Source organism: Leucoraja erinacea, chromosome 2 (genome assembly GCF_028641065.1).
Source record: "Leucoraja erinacea ecotype New England chromosome 2, Leri_hhj_1, whole genome shotgun sequence".
NCBI lineage: Eukaryota > Metazoa > Chordata > Chondrichthyes > Rajiformes > Rajidae > Leucoraja > Leucoraja erinaceus.
In genome coordinates this window covers 19986817-20007955 of record NC_073378.1, presented here as the reverse complement: position 1 = coordinate 20007955, position 21139 = coordinate 19986817, and the positions used below count along the sequence as shown (strand labels likewise).

Here is a 21139-nt window from a genome sequence, read left to right as displayed (position 1 = left end):
TCATATCTATCTCTCTCTGAGCGAATGCTGCTCTGGCTTCGGCCCGCGCTTTAAGGGCCGCCATGCTGGCACTGGAACTGGCTGTAGAGCGGTAAGAACGAATGCTGAGAGACTTGGCTTCATTCTGTGAAGCGTTGTCTTGGTTGCTTGTTGCCATGGCGTTGAGGTGTGGATGGACAATGTGATGATGTGAACCACCCTGTAGTACAGCTTGTTGTGGTGCTGTCTTTTCACTATACTGGACTCGCTGAATGTCCCTATCCAGCTATCTAGCAAGTTAAACAATTAATCCAATAAAGACCCGTAGACACGAGATGTCGTTGATGCTTTACTGTATTCAACTGTGAAACTGTAACATACAAGCAGAAAAGGAAACAACATATTTAGTTATGTTATACACTTGTTATAGGAACATAAACTATGATGCCACCACCAAATACAGTGCTGCTATGTGAGAAACCAGCCAGGGTACATGAAACATTCTTAACTGTTAATAATAACAATCCTGCACAATAACGTTTATAGCATATAAAGATGCTGTTAACAAACATAATTATTCACAGACATTGCGTCTAACAAACTGGTGGGGTAGGATGGCGATAGATTACACACTGAGAATTACACTGTTTAAACACCATGAGGTGCCCTTTCTGAGCTGGATTAGTTTATGATAACTTCCTGTATAACAGGAAAGGTAACTCAAAGCTGCAGGAACCTGAATATCCAGCAGGTGGCATTAATACATGTAAACAGAATGTGGTCCAGCACACTGTCTGAACATCTCTCACCTGCAGCACGCTCATGTCAGCTGCTTCCTGCAAATCCTTAAATTCCCACAGCCGAGTAACCGTAATCGTGCTGTCGGAATTTAAGGATTTGTGGGAACCAGCTGACATGAGTGAGGCCAGCGACCGGCAGGAGAGAGGTTTTTAGACGGAGAGCTGCCAGAGGTGAGCGGGAATTGGCAGAAGGCGTTGGGGTGGAGGCCGGGTCCGCTGTCCAGCCCGGCGGCCGCTCGCAGCCACCCAAGCTACTCCTTCCTCCCCACCCCGGCCTCTGTGTCTCTGATTTCTGGATTCTCTCCTCATTAGAAAATAGTTATGCCTTTATTCCTACTACCAAAATGCAAGATCCCACACTTTGCTACATTATATTCCATCTGCCACTTCCCACTCTCCCAACCAGTCCAAGTCCTTCTGCAGAGTCCCTGCTTTCTCTGCACTACCAGCTCGTCCGCCTATTCTCTCAAAGCTGAAAGGTGCAGAGGAGAGCATGTCTGGTGGTGGAATACTGCTGAAGGTGGGAAAAATATGTAGAAAGATCCATTGGATTGTCTTGAAAGAGGTTGTTAGGGCAATTGATGTCGAGAATAAGAGGAACCCTATCCTTGCTCTAGCTGGGAAGAGCTGTTGAATTCTGGGAAATAAGAAAGACATGATGGAGAACCTTATCAACTATATTATTAAGGACAGCCACAGTTAAGGAAGACAGTTAAGGACAGATATTTAGTTGTCATATCGGTCCCTAAAATTTTCAATGCAAATTGCCATAGAGACAAACAGCATGGAGACAGTCTCTGTGACTCCCTGCCTTTATGCAAATTATCAAACTATCAAATGCTCATGTACACTAATCTGACCTTTTTCTTTCCACATTCCCATCAATTCCCTTGGATTCAAACTCACCTATGCTCTAATGGAAATTTACTGTAGTCTTTTGACACCAATCTGCACAGCTTTGGGGTGTGGGAGGTAACGGGAACATCGGAGAACATGTAAATTCCATACAGAGGGCACTTCAGGGCAAGACGGAATCAATTTGCTGGACCTGTGAGGCAACAGCTCTGTTAGCTGTGCAAATTTGTTACAATGTTTGAAAGGTGTTTGGAAACATTTCCAAGTATCCAGACTCAAATACCTTAATCCTCGTACCAACTCAGTAGTTATAGCCTAGTTGGTTACTAATTAAAGATAGACACAAATGCTGGAGTATTTCAGTGAATCAGACAGCATCTCTAGAGAAAAGGTATAGGTGACGTTTCGGGTAGAGACCCTTCTTCAGATTGAGAGACGGGGGAAAGGGAAACGAGATATAGAATGGTGATATAGAGAGATAGAGAATAAATGAATGAAAGATATGCAAAAAAATTAGGCGATTGTTAGCTGTGGGCTAGGTGAAAGCGACACAGATAATGAAACTCACCAGGAAGACATTGAAACTAGTACAACGACTATGGTGTGGGGGGGGGGGGGGGGGGGGGAGGGGACGGAGAGAGGGGGAAGGGACGGAGAGAGGGGATACAAGGGTTACTTGAAGTTAGAGAGATAAATATTCATACTGCTGGTTGTAAGCTGAAAGTAAGTTCATAACCAGTTAGAAACATAGAATCATAGAAACATAGAAAATAGGTGCAGGGCCTTTGAGCCTGCACTGCTATTCACTGTGATCATGGCTGATCATCCACCTCAGTATCCTGTACCTGCCTTCCCTCCATACCCCCTGATCCCTTTAGCCACAAGGGCCACATCTAACTCCCTCTTAAATATAGCCAATGAACTGGCCTCAACTACCTTCTGTGGCAGAGAATTCCAGAGATTCACCAGAAATTGTGTGAAAAATGTTTTCCTCATCTCGGTCCAAAAGATTTCCCCCTTATCCTTAAACTGTGACCCCTTGTTCTGGACTTCCTCAGCATCGGGAACAATCTTCCTGCATCTAGCCTGTCCAACCCCTTAAGAATTTTGTAAGTTTCTATAAGATCCCCCCTCAATCTTCTAAATTCTAGCGAGTACAAGCCGAGTCTATCCAGTCTTTCTTCATATGAAAGTCCTGATATCCCAGGAATCAGTCTGATGAACCTTCTCTGTACTTCCTCTATGGAAAGAATGTCTTTCCTCAGATTAGGAGACCTAATCGCTGTATGCAATATTCCAGGTGTGGTCTCACCAAGACCCTGTACAACTGCAGTAGAACCTCCCTGCTCCTATACTCAAATCCTTTTGCTATGAATGCTAACATACCATTCGCTTTCCTCACTGCCTGCTGCACCTGCATGCCTACTTTTAATGACTGGTGTACCATGACACCCAGGTCTTGTTGCATCTCCCCTTTTACTAATCGGCCACCATTCAGATAATAGTCTCACATTGATTAGATTTCACATTGTATATGAATTATACACAACTCAGATTTTCTCTTAGTTCCTGTGTATTTCTCAATACCAATCTGCAATAACTGTTGAGGGAAGGGGCAGTCAGAAAATAATCTACTGACCTATTGGAAACAAATTAAATATGTTCCTGCTTTAGTAAAATTGAAAAGGTACTATTGTGTAACAATTTTAATAATTGACAAAAGTGTGTGCAGTTATTCATTATTTTATCTAACTCCAGCAGAGCAGTTCTGTTATGTTTTGCAGTGTTGTATCTGACTAGTTATAGGCATAATACTGTAGTATTCTCAACTTTTGATTGGTATTCAATGGAAATGTTGAGAGTTGTTCTGAATGTTTTTTTACTGCCTATGTGGGGGGCGCTGTCCTGTGCACGGCTGCCCAGCCAGCAGCTGTCTGTCTTTTCATCTTTTTATTTTTTATTTTAGTTAGTTAAGTGTTTTGTTTGGAGGTCTAGACTTTTTTATGTGGGGGGGGGGGAAGGGAAAAACTACCTTTCAGGGTCCCTACCTAGTCGGAGAGGCAGCTTTTCTCCGGGCTGCAGCTTCGACCCGTCCTCGCGGCCTACCAGCGGGCCTGGAGCGGCGTTTCCTGTCGGGGACCGCCCAGAACCTTGGCTTCGGCGGCGGCACAGCGCTGGAGCTCCGGTGAGCTGAAGATCACTGAGAAAAACATCACAGAGCTGCGGGACTGTGGAGCGATCAGCTGCAGGCGGCGGCGCTGAACTTTACACCGGGAGCCTGGGATCTCTAGATGAGATCGCCAGTTGTGGAGCTCCAACCGGCGCGGCCTTGTTGGCTTTGGAAGCCGTGGCCTCCAGTACGGAAACGGCCATTCCAGAGTTCCCAAGCCGCTGAGAGGACTCTCCCGACTCTCCCGACGCCGGAGCAACATCACCCGGCGAGAACGGCCTGGAACATCGGGCCTCCGTAGAGGCAACTGTGGAGGCCTCAATGGGCCCGACTATGGGTGAACTGGGGTTGGGGACTGGACTTTGTGCCTTCCCTCATAATGGGAACCATTGTGGGGGGATGTTCTTTATGTTTAAAACTCTTATTAATGTTATGTCTGTATTCCTTCTTTATGTGCTGCAAAATGGCAAGAAGCATTTCACTTCACTATGTGAATGTGACCAATAAAATATCTTTGATACCTTTGATGTTTAAAACAGATAGTTGCATACAATCATTCTAATATGGTAGAAGGAACATTTTTGTCACCCAACTATTATTTGCCCTGTACATACAACCTTTTTTTTCTGTGAATGGGAATATTGGTGCAAGGAATTAGCTATTATTTGCCCTGTACATAGTAACTTTTCTTTTTTTTCTGTGAGATTGAGCATTTTACATTGAACATTCCAAAGACGTACAGGTTTGTAGGTTAATTGGCTTCTGTAAATTGTCCCTAGTGTGTCGGATTGAACTAGTGTATGGATGATCGCTGGTTGGTGCGGGCTCGATGCGCCGAAGAGCCTGGTTCCACACTGTATCTCTAAACTAATCTAAACTATTTATTGCAATTTCTTGCAAACTATACCAAAAGAGATTTGTTGGTTTTATTGAAAATGTTGCCACAAAATTGTTGGGTTTTCTGCATGCATTTTTTTAGTCAGAAAGAATACTTTCCAAATCAAATTCACAATGAATCATTATTCACAACATGAGATTTACTGAACTAGGACTATCATTTCTGAGTCGGACAATAAGATAAATTTATATATTCTGTGTGATGATAATCTCTGTTAATTTTTTAAATGATAGCTTTATTCTGTCACACGTAAAACTTACTCCTAAAAGTGCCAATTCTTGATCATCCTCTGAAAGCTTTGGCCTCCATCCAGGTTTTTCACCAATCACCAGTAGCCTATCCGCACCAGACATCTACACCAGACATACAAATTCCACGGCTATTAGAGTGCTGGGTTTTCTCTGGAAGTGACTTACCACGTGACTCCCCAAAATCCTACCGTCACCTTCATGACAAGTGTGATGGACCATTCTGCGATGTCTCAATGGGTACAACTGTGACAGTATTCCAGAAGCTCAGTGTCGTTCAGGCCAAAGTAACATGCTTATTTGGTTAGTCATCCATTTGCCTAAATGTATCACCATTCCCCATCAGCATACCATGACCGCAGTGTTTGCCATTTGCATGATGTGTATCAGCAACACACTGAAGGGTCGTCCAATCCAACCACCTCCCTGCCCTCCTCCACCACATCCCCACCGTCACTGCAGCATGTTTGTGCCTTTAATTAGTTAGAAGCCCTCAGTCGCAATTGAAAATCCCATAATGTGATAATTATTTCGCTATTCCAGGGTTAGAAGAATAGGAAATAAATACACGCCTTACAGGCAATACTTGCTTCCTGAGTAAAAAATGTATTAAAAATATAGTAAAGTACAATGGTGCTACACAGAGAACTCTTTAAATAGCATTTTGTTGCATAGGGATCAAACAAGAGTGAGGTAATTTCAAATTTACAGTTAAATTTCTTGTTGATTCTATTGGGTTCACCTACAGCATTTTCCTTGGCAGGTTAGTAAGAATTGAAAGCACATGAGACCTGCCTGTGTCATTTACAATGACCTATACTGGAGACTGATGTTCGTTAGGGAAGGAAATCTGTCATTCGTATTCAGTCCAGTATATATGTAACTCCAGACCCACAGCAATGTGTTTGACTGTGAAAATGTCCACTGAAATAGCCCAGAAAGCCACTTGGTTAAAAGGAAAGGTAATGAGTGGGCAATAAGTACTAAACCTTGTCAGTGATGCCCACACCTTGAGAAATTAATACATAAAAAGATGTTGGTGCAGTGCTATCACATAAGTGAAAGAATGTCAGTGAGTTTTTGTCCTAATTTTTAATTAGCTTAATTTTTTTTTAAATGTGCAGTAAAGGAAGGAGTAAAGGAAAAAAAGAAGAGGAAAAAACGAAAGAGGGAGAAATGCTGCACGTCAAAACTGAGGAGGAAGAGAAAAACAAACCCTGGGAAGCACCTTACGATGTAACATTTGATTCTTACATCGGCGAAATCTCAAGAAATATTTTACCGCTTCCCAGCACACGAGATCAAATAGTATCCCTTGCATTGTAAGTATTGCACAGTAATAATAATAATAATAGATTTTATTTATGGGAGCCTTTCAAGAGTCTCAAGGACACCTTTCAAAATTTAGTAACAGAATAAAAAACATGTAAGCAGAATGAAACAAAACAAAAAAAAAAAAATGGATCGCAGTAAGATCCATTCTGCTTCCTTTCCTTGGTCATTATCTGGCAAAATTGCACATCACTCCCTAAAGTCCCAGATTTCGTGTTTCTCACTATTTCCCTTAATTCTTTCTGCAAAATCATCATGTGCATGACAGCCACCTACGCCTTCTGCCTAAACTATTGATAAGCAACTCTCCTTCCTTCAATGTCAGCTGATGATGATAAATTTTGTGCTCTGGTTCTGTGGCCTTTTGTTCTCAAGTTCTGCTCTCTTATCATTCAAAACTGATATAATTCCTCTGCCCTCAAACCATTCTCAATACTTCCATCTTTGCAAACTACTGCACCAGTGCCATCTCCCCTTCCTCACCAAAGTCTTCGCCAATGTTCTAGCCTTGCAAATTCATGCTTATTGAATTATTTAATCTTCAAATTTGAATCACTCCAATCAATTTTCCTTTTCTATTTATTCATTTTCTTGCGCTCAGGCAACGCTAGCATAGCCAGAAATGTTTGTTCATTGCTAATTGATCTTCTTCAACTTTCATCCGTGTTTGTGGTGAGTATAATCCCACAATTTTGTTTGGAAGTAAATCAAAGGAGGAGAATCAACAATGATGAAGCAATACCAATGTATTTCAAAGACAGTACAATACTTGACTCTTGGTAGGGAATTAATTGGATGATCATGCTCTTATGAACCTGCTTCTTGTCTTTGATGGTAAAAGGTTTCTATTGAACTTTATCGTAGATTAAATTTTGGACCATCTGTCCATAATATCACCAAGGCTACCTTCACATTACCTGGCTCAGACTTCATCCTTATCGCAGCTGCTAACAGCCTCCCCCATCTACACTTCCTTTCTCTGGATATGGTCCCCTAACTGACCTCCATCCTTCTCCACAACCAGTAAAACATCTAAAACGTTGCTGCTAGTATTTTGACAAAAATGCATACTGACCATGTGAGGTTTAACAATGCCATGGCTGCTTATATGATATTGGCCAATATTTTATCTTTAATCGTTTCACATTCACACCTGTCTGAAAGCAAAGGAAAGTCATTGACCAATCATTACTGTGTCTGGCTGCATTTTCCAATTAATCCTACACTTTTGCACTTTTCTTTCCATATAACCATATAACCATATAACAATTACAGCACGGAAACAGGCCATCTCGGCCCTACAAGTCCATGCCGAACAAATTTTGTTCCCCTTAGTCCCACCTGCCTGCACTCGTACCATAACCCTCCATTCCCTTCTCATCCATATGCCTTATACTCTCCCCTTCTACCACTTCCATTCGCTTTCTCTGGATATGGTCCCCTAACTGACCTCCATCCTTCTCCACAACCAGTAAAACATCTAAAACGTTGCTGCTAGTATTTTGACAAAAATGCATACTGACCATGTGAGGTTTAACTATGCCATGGCTGCTTATATGATATTGGCCAATATTTTATCTTTAATCGTTTCACATTCACACCTGTCTGAAAGCAAAGGAAAGTCATTGACCAATCATTACTGTGTCTGGCTGCATTTTCCAATTAATCCTACACTTTTGCACTTTTCTTTCAATCCTGTTTTTTTTTTTTTTCTTTCACACATATTTAACCAGTGCACGTCTGAATTCTATATTCAATCTATTTTCTTCTCTCTTTCAGGCAGTGCATTGAAAACCACGGTTAGGATTTGTGAAAAAATGCCACCTTTTCTTCTTTTGACAATCACCTTTTATCTATGTTGGCCACCCTGGTAATTAAAACAATCTTCCCTTCCTTACTCAATCAGAAGCATTCATGATGGTGTATATATACTTATACATCTCTTCACGACCTTTTCTACTTTAAGAACACCTCTGGTTACTCCAGTTGCAATGTTTTATTCATGTACTTTTGTTACGCAACATCCATAAGGTGTTGACAGTGCCTCTAAATTGTGGTGCCTAAAATTGAACATAGTATAGCAGAGAGACCTAACCAAAAAAAAGTTTATCGTAAGTTCTAAGGGCAAGGATCACTATTGTTTTTCCATCAGCCTTCTCACCTGCCCTATCACTTTAAAAAAAAATGTGTACATACACCAATGTCTGTCTAACCCTAATGCATATCCTTTATAATCATACTATTTAATTCACATTGTCTCTTCTCATTCTTGCTACCAAAATTACCAAGCTTTTAAAGTATTCCCTGATCGCCCAAGACCAGGTCATTGATATGATCAAAAGGAATAATGATACTGAGACGGACTCCAGGGAAATACCACGGTATGCCTTAATCTGAGAACATTCGTTCATCTCTCCTCTCTGGATTCTATTTTGTATTCATGCTGCGACTGTGCCTTTAATCCCTTGTCTAATTTTGCCAGTGTGTTTATTATATGACATATTACTGAACATCTTATGAAAGTAAGTATATAAAATGCCAACTGTACCAAACTTTTAAACAAATCTAAGAGGGTTTTCATTTGTTAGACCTTTCTTTATTAAACCCCAATTAACATTGTCCCAAATTGTCAATCCTAAAAGATTTCCTACCACTTACCAGGTTGTTTAGCCTCTTATTGCCTGGCCTATCCCTTAGTGTCAATTTGGCTCATTGGGTAAACTCGAGTTGACAAAAGAATGTAGGTGCAATTACAACCACAGGTTCAACAATGAAAATCCAAGTGGACAGTCTTGTGCACTACTGAGGGAATGCTACAATATCAGAGGTCCCAATTATTGGATGGAATATTAAATCAAGGCCCCATACAATCTCCTAGATCTACATAAAGGCCAATGTAGAGTAATTCAGAAAAAGACCAGCAGGGTTATTCCAGTAACTTGCCCAAAATGTATCCCACGATCAGCTTTCATAGATTCTCTTGTGTCAGGGAAATATCAGGGAATATGGATGTTGGGAGAGCCTGAAAGCCCTCCTTCTTTGCTGCAAGAAAATACATAAAAGGTTATGTTAAAGGTTATACATACTGTAAAAAGGAAATGTATTGGTTATCAGATGCTCAAATTTATGGCAGGTAAAATGAGAGAGTACGTTGGAATAATTAACTCCAGAATTAATAATAGTATACAAACTTAAAGCACACGGTATAGGGGGTTCAGTATTGATGTGGATAGAGAACTCGCTGGCAGACAGGAAGCAAAGAGTAGGAGTAAACGGGTCCTTTTCAGAATGGCAGGCAGTGACTAGTGGGGTACTGCAAGGCTCAGTGCTGGGACCCCAGCTATTTACAATATATATTAATGATTTGGACGAGGGAATTGAATGCAACATGTCCAAGTTTGCGGATGACACGAAGCTGGGGGGCAGTGTGAGCTGTGAGGAGGATGCTAGGAGGCTGCAAGGTGACTTGGATAGGCTGGGTGAGTGGGCAAATGTATGGCAGATGCAGTATAATGTGGATAAATGTGAGGTTATCCACTTTGGTGGCAAAAACAGGAAAGTAGACTTTAACCTGAATGGTGGCTGATTAGGAAAAGGGGAGATGCAACGAGACCTGGGTGACATGGTACACCAGTCATTGAAAGTAGACATGCAGGTGCAGCAGGCAGTGAAGAAAGCGAATGGTATGTTAGCATTCATAGCAAAAGGATTTGAGTATAGGAGCAAGGAGGTTCTACTGCAATTGTACAGGGTCTTGGTCAGACCACACCTGGAGTATTGCATACAGTTTTGGTCTCCTAATCTGAAGAAAGACATTCTTGCCATAGAGGGAGTACAGAGAAGGCTCACCAGACTGATTCCTGGGATGTCAGGACTTTCATATGAAGAAAGACTGGATAGACTCGGCTTGTACTCACTAGATTTTAGAAGATTGAGGGGGTATCTTATAGAAACATATAAAATTCTTAAGGGGTTGGACAGGCTAGATGCAGGAAGATTGTTCCCGATGTTGGGGAAGTCCAGAACAAGGGGTCACAGTTTAAGGATAAGGGGGAAATCTTTTAGGACCGAGATGAGGAAAAAAATGTTCACACAGAGAGTGGTGAATCTCTGGAAATCTCTGCCACAGAAGGTAGTTGAGGTCAGTTCATTGGCTATATTTAAGAAGGAGTTAGATGTGGCCCTTGTGGCTAAAGGGATCAAGGGGTATGGAGAGAAGGCAGGAACAGGATACTGAGTTGGATGATCAGCCATGATCATATTGAATGGCGGTGCAGGTTTGAAGGGCCGAATGGCTACTCCTGCACCTATTTTCTATGTTTCTATAAAGATATAGTTGAGTGTTTCAGCAGTGTTGAGCTGAGACGGGATCAAGTACAACATGGAAAGTGGCAACATGTGATTTGAAGCTTATTATGTGAAATATACCAACAAAATTGTGAATATTCAGCGGCAGTTTTACAAGTATAAGTACAATTCCCGATTAAGTACAGAATGCATAAAAACAGCCCACTGACTCCATACGCGAAAGTCTCCATGATTCAGCGTTCTTGCCCCGAAGGAGCCTCCCGCAACCAACCTTAAGGGCTTCTTCTTACTTCTTCTTAAGCCCTTTGCTCCTCTAGGGAGCATAGGCCATTGACAAATGTCCTCCACCTCACTCGGTTGTTGGCAGTTCTTTCGAGATCTCCCCAGTTGAACCCACTCTCAGACATTTCTGTCTGGCCACCTCTCCAGCTGTTCCTGGGACGACCTCTTTTCCTTTTTCCTTGGGGGTTCCATTTCAGGTGCTTGCCGGGTGATGTTTGTGGCAGGTGTCCTGAGGGTGTGTCCAATCCAACTCCATTTTCTCCTTCGAATTTGTAAGTCAATGGGCTCCTGGCTTGTTCTTTTCCACAGGTCTACATTGCTTACTCTGTCTCGCCACCAGATGTTAAGTATTCTCCTAAGGCAGGTGTTAATGAATGTTTGCAGTCTGTCTGTAGTGTGTTTTGTTGTTTTCCATGTCTCTGATCAATACAGCATCACCTGTTTCACATTTCAGTTAAAGATGTGTATTTTGGTGTTGATTGAGATGTGTTTTGAGCTCCAGATCTTGTTATCACCATACACCTCTGCACATGTTAAACACCACCCTAGCCTTATTGATTCTACTTTGTATGCCTGCCTCTGCCCCTTGAGGGTGCAGAAGTTAAAACCCTGGTTCTTCTTACCAGGCCTTTGTCCAGCATCCTCTGCCATCGCCGACTCTTTCCACCCTCCTCTCCGGATCCCAGTCTTCAGGAGTGTGCAGGAGATGATCCTCCCACTCCAGGCGGGTTCCCAATACCACTGCGGGCAAGCCAGGCCTGCTGCTGGAGTAATGCAGAGGCCTGTGGCACTTCGGGAGCTCCTGCCCTGTGCTGCCCTTAGAGAGCTTCACACGCAGCTCTTCGGAAACCCAATAAATTATGTTCTAAACACCATCTTTGTGGTCAGTTTCAGGCCGTTGCATTCACTTAGTCTAAATCTAATTTCTGCTGAGCAGCCAATTTTCTAATTTGCCTCAGAATCCATCAGCCAACCCTCATCTGGAATTCTAAAATTAACCTCAGTGCCTTCATTGCTACATAAGCTTTCCCTTTTAACATGTTAGTGAATATCCACTCCTTACTCTCCCCTCCTAGTTTTAAAGTGTTTCAGTATCTTCTGTAAATGCCTGAAGCACATAAAGTGGCAGTTTTCTCATTAGCCATATTTCAAACTCCTTGGGAGAATTTACCAATTTTGTGTATATATTCATGAATCTTTGTACATTTTCCTTTTTTTCGATTTTGACAAATTGTTTATAGAAACATAGAATCATAGAAAATAGGTGCAGTAGGATGCCATTCGACCCTTCACTGCGATCATGGCTGATCGTCCCCAATCAATAACCCGTGCCTGCCTTCTCCCCATATCCCCTGATTCCACCAGCCCCTAACTCTATCTAACTCTCGCTTAAATCCATCCAGTGATTTGGCTTCCTCTGCCCTCTGTGGCAGGGAATTCCACAAATTCACAACTCTCTAGGTGAAAACGTTTTTTTCTAACCTCAGCCTTAAATGACCTCCCATTTATTCTAAGACTGTGGCCCCTGGTTCTGGACTCGCCCAACAATGGGAACATTTTTCCTGCATCTAGCTTGTCCAGTCCTTTTATAATTTTATATGTTTCTATAAGATCTTTTTAAAGATTTACATGTTTTATTGTTCCTAGTACTAAAGATCCCCCCCCCCCCCCCCCATCCCCAGCACCAACACCAGTACCTACCCTCTCAAGACAAGTCAAGTTTTATTCGTCACGTGCATGTAAAGTGCAGTGAAATTAATTTGCCAGCAGAGGTACAATAAAAAAAACACACAATACACAATAAATATTTAACACAAACATCCGCCACAGCATTCATCACTGTGGTGGAAGGCACAAAATTTGGTCAGTCCTCTTCCATTTTCCCCCGTGGTCGGGACCACAGCGCTCCGCAGTCGCCGCTGCGGGCGGCGAGATGAGCAGACAAAGTAATTCCTCCCTACCAGAGACCGCGGCTCCAAGATGGTGTAGGCAGCAGGCCGGCGGTCAAAGATCTAAAGTCCCCGCCGCGCCGCAGCCAGAAGCACTACAGGGCCGGCGGTTGGAGCTCCTCTCCAGCAATCCCCGCGAGGGATCCCGCTCCGGATGGTAAGTCCCCACCGCGCCCACGGTTAGAGTAGGCTGCGGGCCAGCGGTTGGAGCTCTTCTCCGGGATCCTGAAAGAGGGATCCCAGGCTCCGGATGCCACGCCAGCTGGAGCTCCACAGACAGCGGCTTCAGGCTGCCGTGGGCCAGCGAACGGAGCGCTCCCTTCCGGCGACCCCCGGCAAGGACTCGCCCGCTCCTGCCTCTCAATCTGCCTCTTGCTCTTCAACGTGCAAGAAGGAACTGCAAATGCTGGTTTATACCAAAGATAGACACAAAAAGCTAGAGCAACTCAGCGGGACAGGCAGCATCTCTGGAGAGAAGGAATGGGTGACATTTCAGGTCGAGACCCTTCTTCAGACTGAACGTCACCCGTTCCTTCTCTCCAGAGATGCTGCCTGTCCTGCTGAGTTCAGCTTTTGAGTCTACCTTTTCAATGTTTGGTCAATGCTTTGGTCTTCTTGGTTGCATTGATTTTTAAAATCATGTTTAATTTTCAATTCTAGCTTTGTTTCTGATAAAATGGGTGGACCTGTAGAGTTAGAAATGTTGCACAATTTCTTTTGGGAGCTTCACATTGCTGAACTGAAACATGAATTAACATCGAACATTATTCCTATTGGGAAAATTGAGAAAGGAATCTACTATCATAGGGCACTTCTTTTCAAGGTAACAATTATCATTACTGTATCTTGTAAATAATTTAATCGCTCTCTCATGAAATTTCCAAAGTGAATTTAAGTTAAAGTTTCGGCACTAACTTGGTTGGTTTGCCATTTTTTTCCTTCAGGCTTTAGCAGATAGAATAGGAATCAATTGTAGTCTTGTTCGTGGAGATTATAACCGAGCCTGGAATGAAGTCATGTTAATTGACCCCCCTTCCCAAGATGGCATTGAACATCTAATTCCGCCAAAGGCCTACATAGTGGATCTTATGCACCAAGTTGGCCATTTATTGATGGTTGACAGTGCTGAAGCAGCACACTATAAAGTTTGCACCGGTTGTAATCATAGACATTGTAAATGTTGCAAGCAAATATCTTATCGACGAGTACACATCGAGGAAAACAAATAAGTAGTTAAATCTTTACATTTATGATTATTTTAAAAATGTTAAAGTTGTTGCCGTTAAATCATAAAATGCCATGATAAAATATGTAATAAATTACCCTTTCAGATTTATTTGGTTCTTATTCTCATCATTTTCATGTTAATTCTTTATCACTTTGTGTAGTTGACTTGTTTCTGAATAAGAATGTTAGAAAGTAGCCAATATGCCTATGTACCACTGGATTTCATAAAGAGTTAATATTCATGTCTATTCTGTTAACATTTCAACATGTTTTGTATGAATTTTATTCTACTTTATAAATTGTACACCAAATAATAAAGTAATATTTTAATCATTACGTTTTTTTTAATTAAATATGAAGTATGCTTCTCCAAAGGAGGATGAGGGGTCATTCATGGATGTGTTGAAGGCAGGGGTCGGCAACCTTGTCTGTATAGGGGCCAGGACCCATCTCTGTGAGCGGATGGTGGGCCACATCCATCGCCATAGTTAATAAATAAATAATAATACCTACTAACTAAACTTTGACATATTTATATATTTAAGCAATATTATGTCTACTGAACATAGCAAGTAGTTTGAGACACTGCTATTGAAACTACCCTCATCCCTCTCTGTCCTAAATTTCATGCAGACCCTTTGTTACCACCCTCTCTTCCCCATCCCCATTCTCTCTCTCCTCCCCCTCGTTTCACCTCTCCTTCCCCTCTCCTCCCCTTCTACCTCTCCCTCTCTCCCCCTCTCTCCACCTCTCCTTCCCCTCCTCCACCTCTCCTCCCCCTCTACCTCTCCCTCCTCGCTCCCATCCCATCTCCTCCTCCCTCCTCTCTCCCCCACCTCTCTCCTCCCCTCTCCTACTCCCCCTCTCTTCCCCCTCTCCCTCCCCATTACCTCTCCACATAGAAACTCCTCTGATGGAAACATGGGGGGGGCTCATTGTAGCTCTTCAGGCCTTTTGTCCAGGGGCTCCTTCCCTAATCCTCTTTCCTTCCCTTTTTCTCCCCATTAACATATAAATTAGGTGCAGGAGTAGGCCATTCGGCCCTTCGAGCCTGCACCGCCATTCAATATGATCATGGCTGACCATCCAACTCAGTATCCGTACCTGCCTTCTCTCCATACCCTCTGATCCCCTTAGCCACAAGGGCCACATCTAACTCCATCTTAAATATAGCCAATGAACTGGCCTCGACTACCCTCTGTGTCAGAGAGTTCCAGAGACTCACATCTCTCTGTGTAAAAAAAGTTCTCCATCTCTTCTCAGGATTTCCCCCCCTTAAGCTTAAAGACCCCCCTTTTTCAAGCTGTGGCACATCTAACTCCATTTAGTTCATAAAGCCATGAAGTTTCTGCACGCCATTCACTACCAGGCATGTGCTCCAGAGTATCCGTACCTGCCTTCCATAACCCTCTGATCCACCAGGGCTCTAACCTCTTGTTTTTAGAGGGGCCATGCAGGGTCAGGCCAATGCTGCCCAGGGCTAACCTGAAGAGGGGCATCAGGAAGGCCAAGCACTGCCATAAGCTCAGGATTGAGGAGCACTTCAACAACAACTCCGACCCCCGACGCATGTGGCAAGTCATCCAGGCCATCACGGACTACAGACCCTCCAACAGACCACTTCTGGCACTACAGACCTAGGAGCTCATTGTAGACTTCAGGAAGTCCAGAGGCGGCACGCACACCCCCATCCACATTAACGGGACGGAGGTGGAACTTGTTTCTAGCTTCAGGTTCCTGGGAGTCAACATCTCCGATGACCTCTCTTGGACCCACAATACCTCTACTCTGATCAAGAAGGCTCATCAGCGTCTCTTCTTCCTGAGGAGACTGAAGAAGGTCCATCTGTCTCCTCAGATCCTGGTGAACTTCTACCACTGCACCATCGAGAGCATCCTTACCAACTGCATCACAGTATGGTATGGCAACTGCTCTGTCTCCGACCGGAAGGCATTGCAGAGGGTGGTGAAAATTGCCCAACGCATCACCGGTTCCTCGCTCCCCTCCATTGAGTCTGTCCAAAGCAAGCGCTGTCTGCGGAGGGCGCTCAGCATCGCCAAGGACTGCTCCCACCCCAACCATAGACTGTTTACCCTCCTACCATCCGGGAGGCGCTACAGGTCTCTCCGTTGCCGAACCAGCAGGTCGAGGAACAGCTTCTTTCCGGCGGCTGTCACTCTATTCAACAACGTACCTCAGTGACTGCCAATCACCACCCCCCCCCCCCCCCCCCCCCCTCCCCCGGACACTTATTATTATTTATTCAAATCGTTTGCTATGTCGCGCTTCAATGGAGATGCTAAATGCATTTCGTTGTCTCTGTACTGTACACTGACAATGACAATTAAAATTGAATCTGAATCTGAATCCAACATCACCCCCACATCCAGCGACGCCTCCTTCCTTGAGGAGCTTAATCACTTCTATGGCCGCTTCGACAGGGACAATCTAGAGACAGCCATCAAGGCTGTGCTACCTGCCGATCACCAACCCCTCACACTCACCCCCTACGACGTGTACGTGGCACTGAGTAGGACTAATGCACGTAAGGCTGCTGGCCCTGACGGCATCCCCGGGCGCGTGCTCAGGGCCTGTGCTGCGCAGCTGACAGACGTCTGGACTGACATCTTCAACCTGTCACTTGCCCAAGCAGTTGTCCCCACGTGCCTTAAAATCACCTCCATCGTGCCAGTGCCAAAACACTCCACTGCGGCAAGCCTCAACGACTTCCGCCCAGTTGCACTTACCCCCATCATCACCAAGTGCTTCGAGAGGCTGGTCCTGGCACACCTCAAAAGCTGCCTACCCCCCACACTGGATCCCTATCAGTTTGCCTACCGCAAGAACAGGAGTACGGAGGATGCCATCTCAACGGCACTTCACTCCGCCCTCTCCCACCTCGACAACAGAGACACTTACGTAAGAATGCTGTTCATCGATTACAGCTCAGCATTCAACACCATTATACCATCAAAACTGATCACCAACCTCGGTAACCTGGGCATCGACCCCTCCCTCTGCAACTGGATACTGGACTTTCTAACCAACAGACCCCAGTCTGTGAGGTTAGACAAGCACACCTCTTCAACCCTCACCCTGAACACCGGCGTTCCACAGGGCTGTGTGCTGAGCCCCCTCCTCTACTCCCTCTTCACCTATGACTGCACACCTGTACATGGTACTAACACCATCATCAAGTATGCAGATGATACAACGGTGATTGGCCTCATCAGCAACAACGATGAGCTGGCCTACAGGGAGGAGGTCCAGCACTTAGCAGCATGGTGCGCTGACAACAACCTGGCCCTTAACTCCAAGAAGACCACGGAGCTCATTGTAGACTTCAGGAAGTCCAGAGGCGGCACGCACACCCCCATCCACATTAACGGGACGGAGGTGGAACGTGTTTCTAGCTTCAGGTTCCTGGGAGTCAACATCTCCGATGACCTCTCTTGGACCCACAATACCTCTACTCTGATCAAGAAGGCTCATCAGCGTCTCTTCTTCCTGAGGAGACTGAAGAAGGTCCATCTGTCTCCTCAGATCCTGGTGAACTTCTACCGCTGCACCATCGAGAGCATCCTTACCAACTGCATCACAGTATGGTATGGCAACTGCTCTGTCTCCGACCGGAAAGTATTGCAGAGGGTGGTGAAAATTGCCCAACGCATCACCGGTTCCTCGCTCCCCTCCATTGAGTCTGTCCAAAGCAAGCGCTGTCTGCGGAGGGCGCTCAGCATCGCCAAGGACTACTCTCACCCCAACCATGGACTGTTTACACTCCTACCATCAGGGAGGCGCTACAGGTCTCTCCGTTGCCGAACCAGCAGGTCGAGGAACAGCTTCTTTCCAGCGGCTGTCACTCTACTCAACAACGTACCTCGGTGACTGCCAATCACCACCCCCCCCCCCCCCCCCCCGGACACTTATTATTATTTGTTCAAATCGTTTGCTATGTCGCTCTTCCAGGGAGATGCTAAATGCATTTTGTTGTCTCTGTACTGTACACTGACAATGACAATTAAAATTGAATCTGAATCTTGAATCTGAATTTGAATCTGAATCATCTTCTCCAAGGTCAAGTCCCATCCATTTACCACTTTATTCCTGTCTGCCACGTCCACATGAACCAACAGCAAGTAGCGCCGTCATCTTTGAGGAGGGCGGCCATGATCAAAGATCATAGAGCGGAGCTGACCCTGACCCTGACCCTGACCCTGGCCCTCTTACCTTCCACTACCTGCAACCACCTGCAACCTCCGGCAATCACCTTCCACTAGCATCGCAACCGGCTTCGACTAAAAAAATTAACAATTTTTAAAACGGCAACCTATTGTTAGTCGTGGCCGGTTTTGAATTTTTTGAAATAATCGCCGGAACATAGAAGAAGCGGAAACCACTTTCGACCATTAGGGAGACCGACAAAAACCTCCGGGAACCTCCAGGAACTGCACGGAAACCTTGGGTGAGGCGCAAAGTCTCTAGAGGTTTCCGTTGAGGCTTCCTAAGTGGGGCAGGGGCATCAGGCTGAAGTGACATTTTACACTCTGTATGACTCTAAATCTAGGCTCTTTGTTATCGGTGAACTTAATTGTTCCTTAACCAGTGATCTGCCTTCAGCAGCCAGGGCCCTGGGCTCCAAAACAGCGTGCTAAATCTTTTCATTAAGGCATTTTACATCATAAGCTGAACCAGAAGCTAAAGATTCATGTCTTCCATAATGATATGATAGTATGGATTCAGAACTGACTCACACATAGAAGATGGTAGTGGAAGGGTATCATTCTAGCAGGATGTTTGGGCTAGGACCTCTGTTTGTGGCATGTATAAATGACTGGGATGGATATGTAGATATGTGTTAGTCATTAAGTTCGCAGGCGACTCAAAATTTGATGGCGATGCAGACAGTGGAAAAGGCGATCAAAGGCTAGAACTGGATTTAGACAGTAAAGGCCCTGTCCCACTTGGCAATTTTTTCAGTGTCTGCCGGCATCATTGACTGATGCATCAGGTCACCGAAACGTCACAGCGTAATGCGGCATGGTGCATCGGTGACGCGCCGTAATGCGGCGCAATGACGTATAACTCAATGGTTTTTTTTGTCGCTGCTGGATTTTTAAATGTTCAAAATCTTTTAGCGACACTGATATGACTCCGAAAAAATTGCCAAATAGGACAGGTCCTTTACATATATGGGCAGAGAAATGGCAGAATGGAGTTTAATCCAAGCAAATATAAAGTGCTGCACTTTGGAAGGTCATATGAAAGGGGAATGTATACAGTTAATGGCAGGACCTTTTATAGAATTGATTACATAGAGAGATATTAGGATCCATGTCCATAGCTCCCTGAAGATAGCAACACAATTAGTGTTGAAGAAATGGTAAAGAAGACAACTGATGTGCTTGCCTTCCTAGTCTGGGCTTTGGGTATAAGAGTCAGTGTTAAGTTTCACAAAACCTTGCTCTCATTAACGTCGCAATCCTTATTCCCGCATAGAACATAGCGTACAGCACAGGAACCGGCCCCATGGCCCATAATGTCTCTGCCAAACATGATGACAAGATAAACACGGAACCATCTCCATCAATTATCTGCCTGTCCATAGGCCATCTAAAAGCCTCTTAATTCCATCACGAGCATATCTGACTCCACCAACTCCTCTGGCACAGCGTTCAAATTGAGTTTACGTACAAGAAGGGGGCATGGCCCAGGTGTGGCGGTCTGTGACGATAGACCAGTTTCTCCCTCTGGGATGTCATTACAGGAAAAGCACTATCTCCCGAACTGCTCACCCGCCCATCGCATCGGTCAGCTCTGATGAATAGAAATTCTGAATCAATGCTATAAGATTGTTCTGTAAGACAAAATGGTTGGCCAGGTAGACTGAAACAAAGGACATAAGATGGCTGCTGACCAGGCTTGCTGGAACAGGCTGTTAGGAGGGAATACACAATGTCTTGCAGTTACTGCGTAGTCATGAATAAAGGATCACAGGCCCAGTCTGACAAGATTGAGGAATACACAATCCCCCCCTTGCCAGGAAGACTAAGGGATGTACTGGTCTGAGATTATGTGTGGTTCCTCTTTCATCCCCTTATATGTACATACTTGGTTTCCTGTATTCTTCGTACGTGTCGGTTCTTTGATCGATGGGGGGGGGGGGGGGGGGGGGGGGGGGGGGGGGGGGGGGGGGGGGGTGGGGGGGGGGGGGGCTGTGGGAGGTGCTAAACGGTGGCATTAACATATAAAGAGCCTTGCAATTAAGGGCAGGCAGCTTGACTCTTTGCCAGGTTGTAACCTGTGTGAAGCCTCCTGCTCAATAAAACGTATGTTTAAAGCAACCCCGGTACCTGGTCGATTATTGTCGAAACAACCGATGTGAGAGAGAAACGTGAATCAACAGCTCCAGCACTCCAACAGAAAAATGGTCTCGACCCGAAATGTCGACAGACCATTTCCCTCCACAGACACTCCCTGGTCAGCTGAGTTGCTCCTGCTAGATGTAGGAAGATTATTCCCGATGTTGGGGAAGTCCAGGACAAGGGGTCACAATTTGAGGATAGAGGGGAAATCCTTTAGGACCGAGATGAGAAAAACATTTTTCACACAGAGAGTGGTGAATCTCCGGAACTCTCTGCCACAGAAGGTAGTTGAGGCCAGTTCATTGGCTATATTTAAGAGGGAGTTAGATGTGGCCCTTGTGGCTAAAGGGATCAGGGAGTATGGAAAGAAGGCAGGTACGGGATACTGAGTTGGATGATCAGCCATGATATTGAATGGTGGGCTCGAAGAGCCGAATGGCCTACTCCTGCACCTATTTTCTATGTTTCAATGTTTCTTCTTTCCATTGCTCCGGATTCCAACACCTGTAGTCTCTTGCGATTATTTCCAAGCCTCTCTGTGATGGAATCCAGATTGGCCTCATGGACCACCTCAGAATCCACAAAAGCAAAGTGGACACAATCCACCCTGGGTCCGCGGGGAATGCCTGAGATGCAGCTATGATTAGACAAAGTAAGTTGTAACAATAACCGTGACACCGAACACACAGAATTTTCCCAAATCCCTGTTTTCTGGAAAGCTCCCCA

The 21139-nt window shown here is 44.7% G+C and overlaps 1 protein-coding gene across 4 annotated transcripts in view; it reads left to right on the top strand.

Moving 5' to 3' along the window:
* The window catches only part of armc3 (armadillo repeat containing 3), a 77325-nt gene extending 62942 nt beyond the window's left edge, over nucleotides 1-14383 (top strand). For all 4 annotated transcript variants that reach the window (XM_055652483.1, XM_055652476.1, XM_055652489.1 and 1 more), the window contains 3 exons: nucleotides 6075-6272; nucleotides 13482-13644; nucleotides 13766-14383. In XM_055652483.1, coding sequence (XP_055508458.1) covers nucleotides 6075-6272; nucleotides 13482-13644; nucleotides 13766-14050 — 646 coding nt within the window. In that variant the 3' untranslated portion in view covers nucleotides 14051-14383. The remainder of the gene's footprint in view (nucleotides 1-6074; nucleotides 6273-13481; nucleotides 13645-13765) is intronic.
* Nucleotides 14384-21139: the final 6756 nt, after the last annotated feature.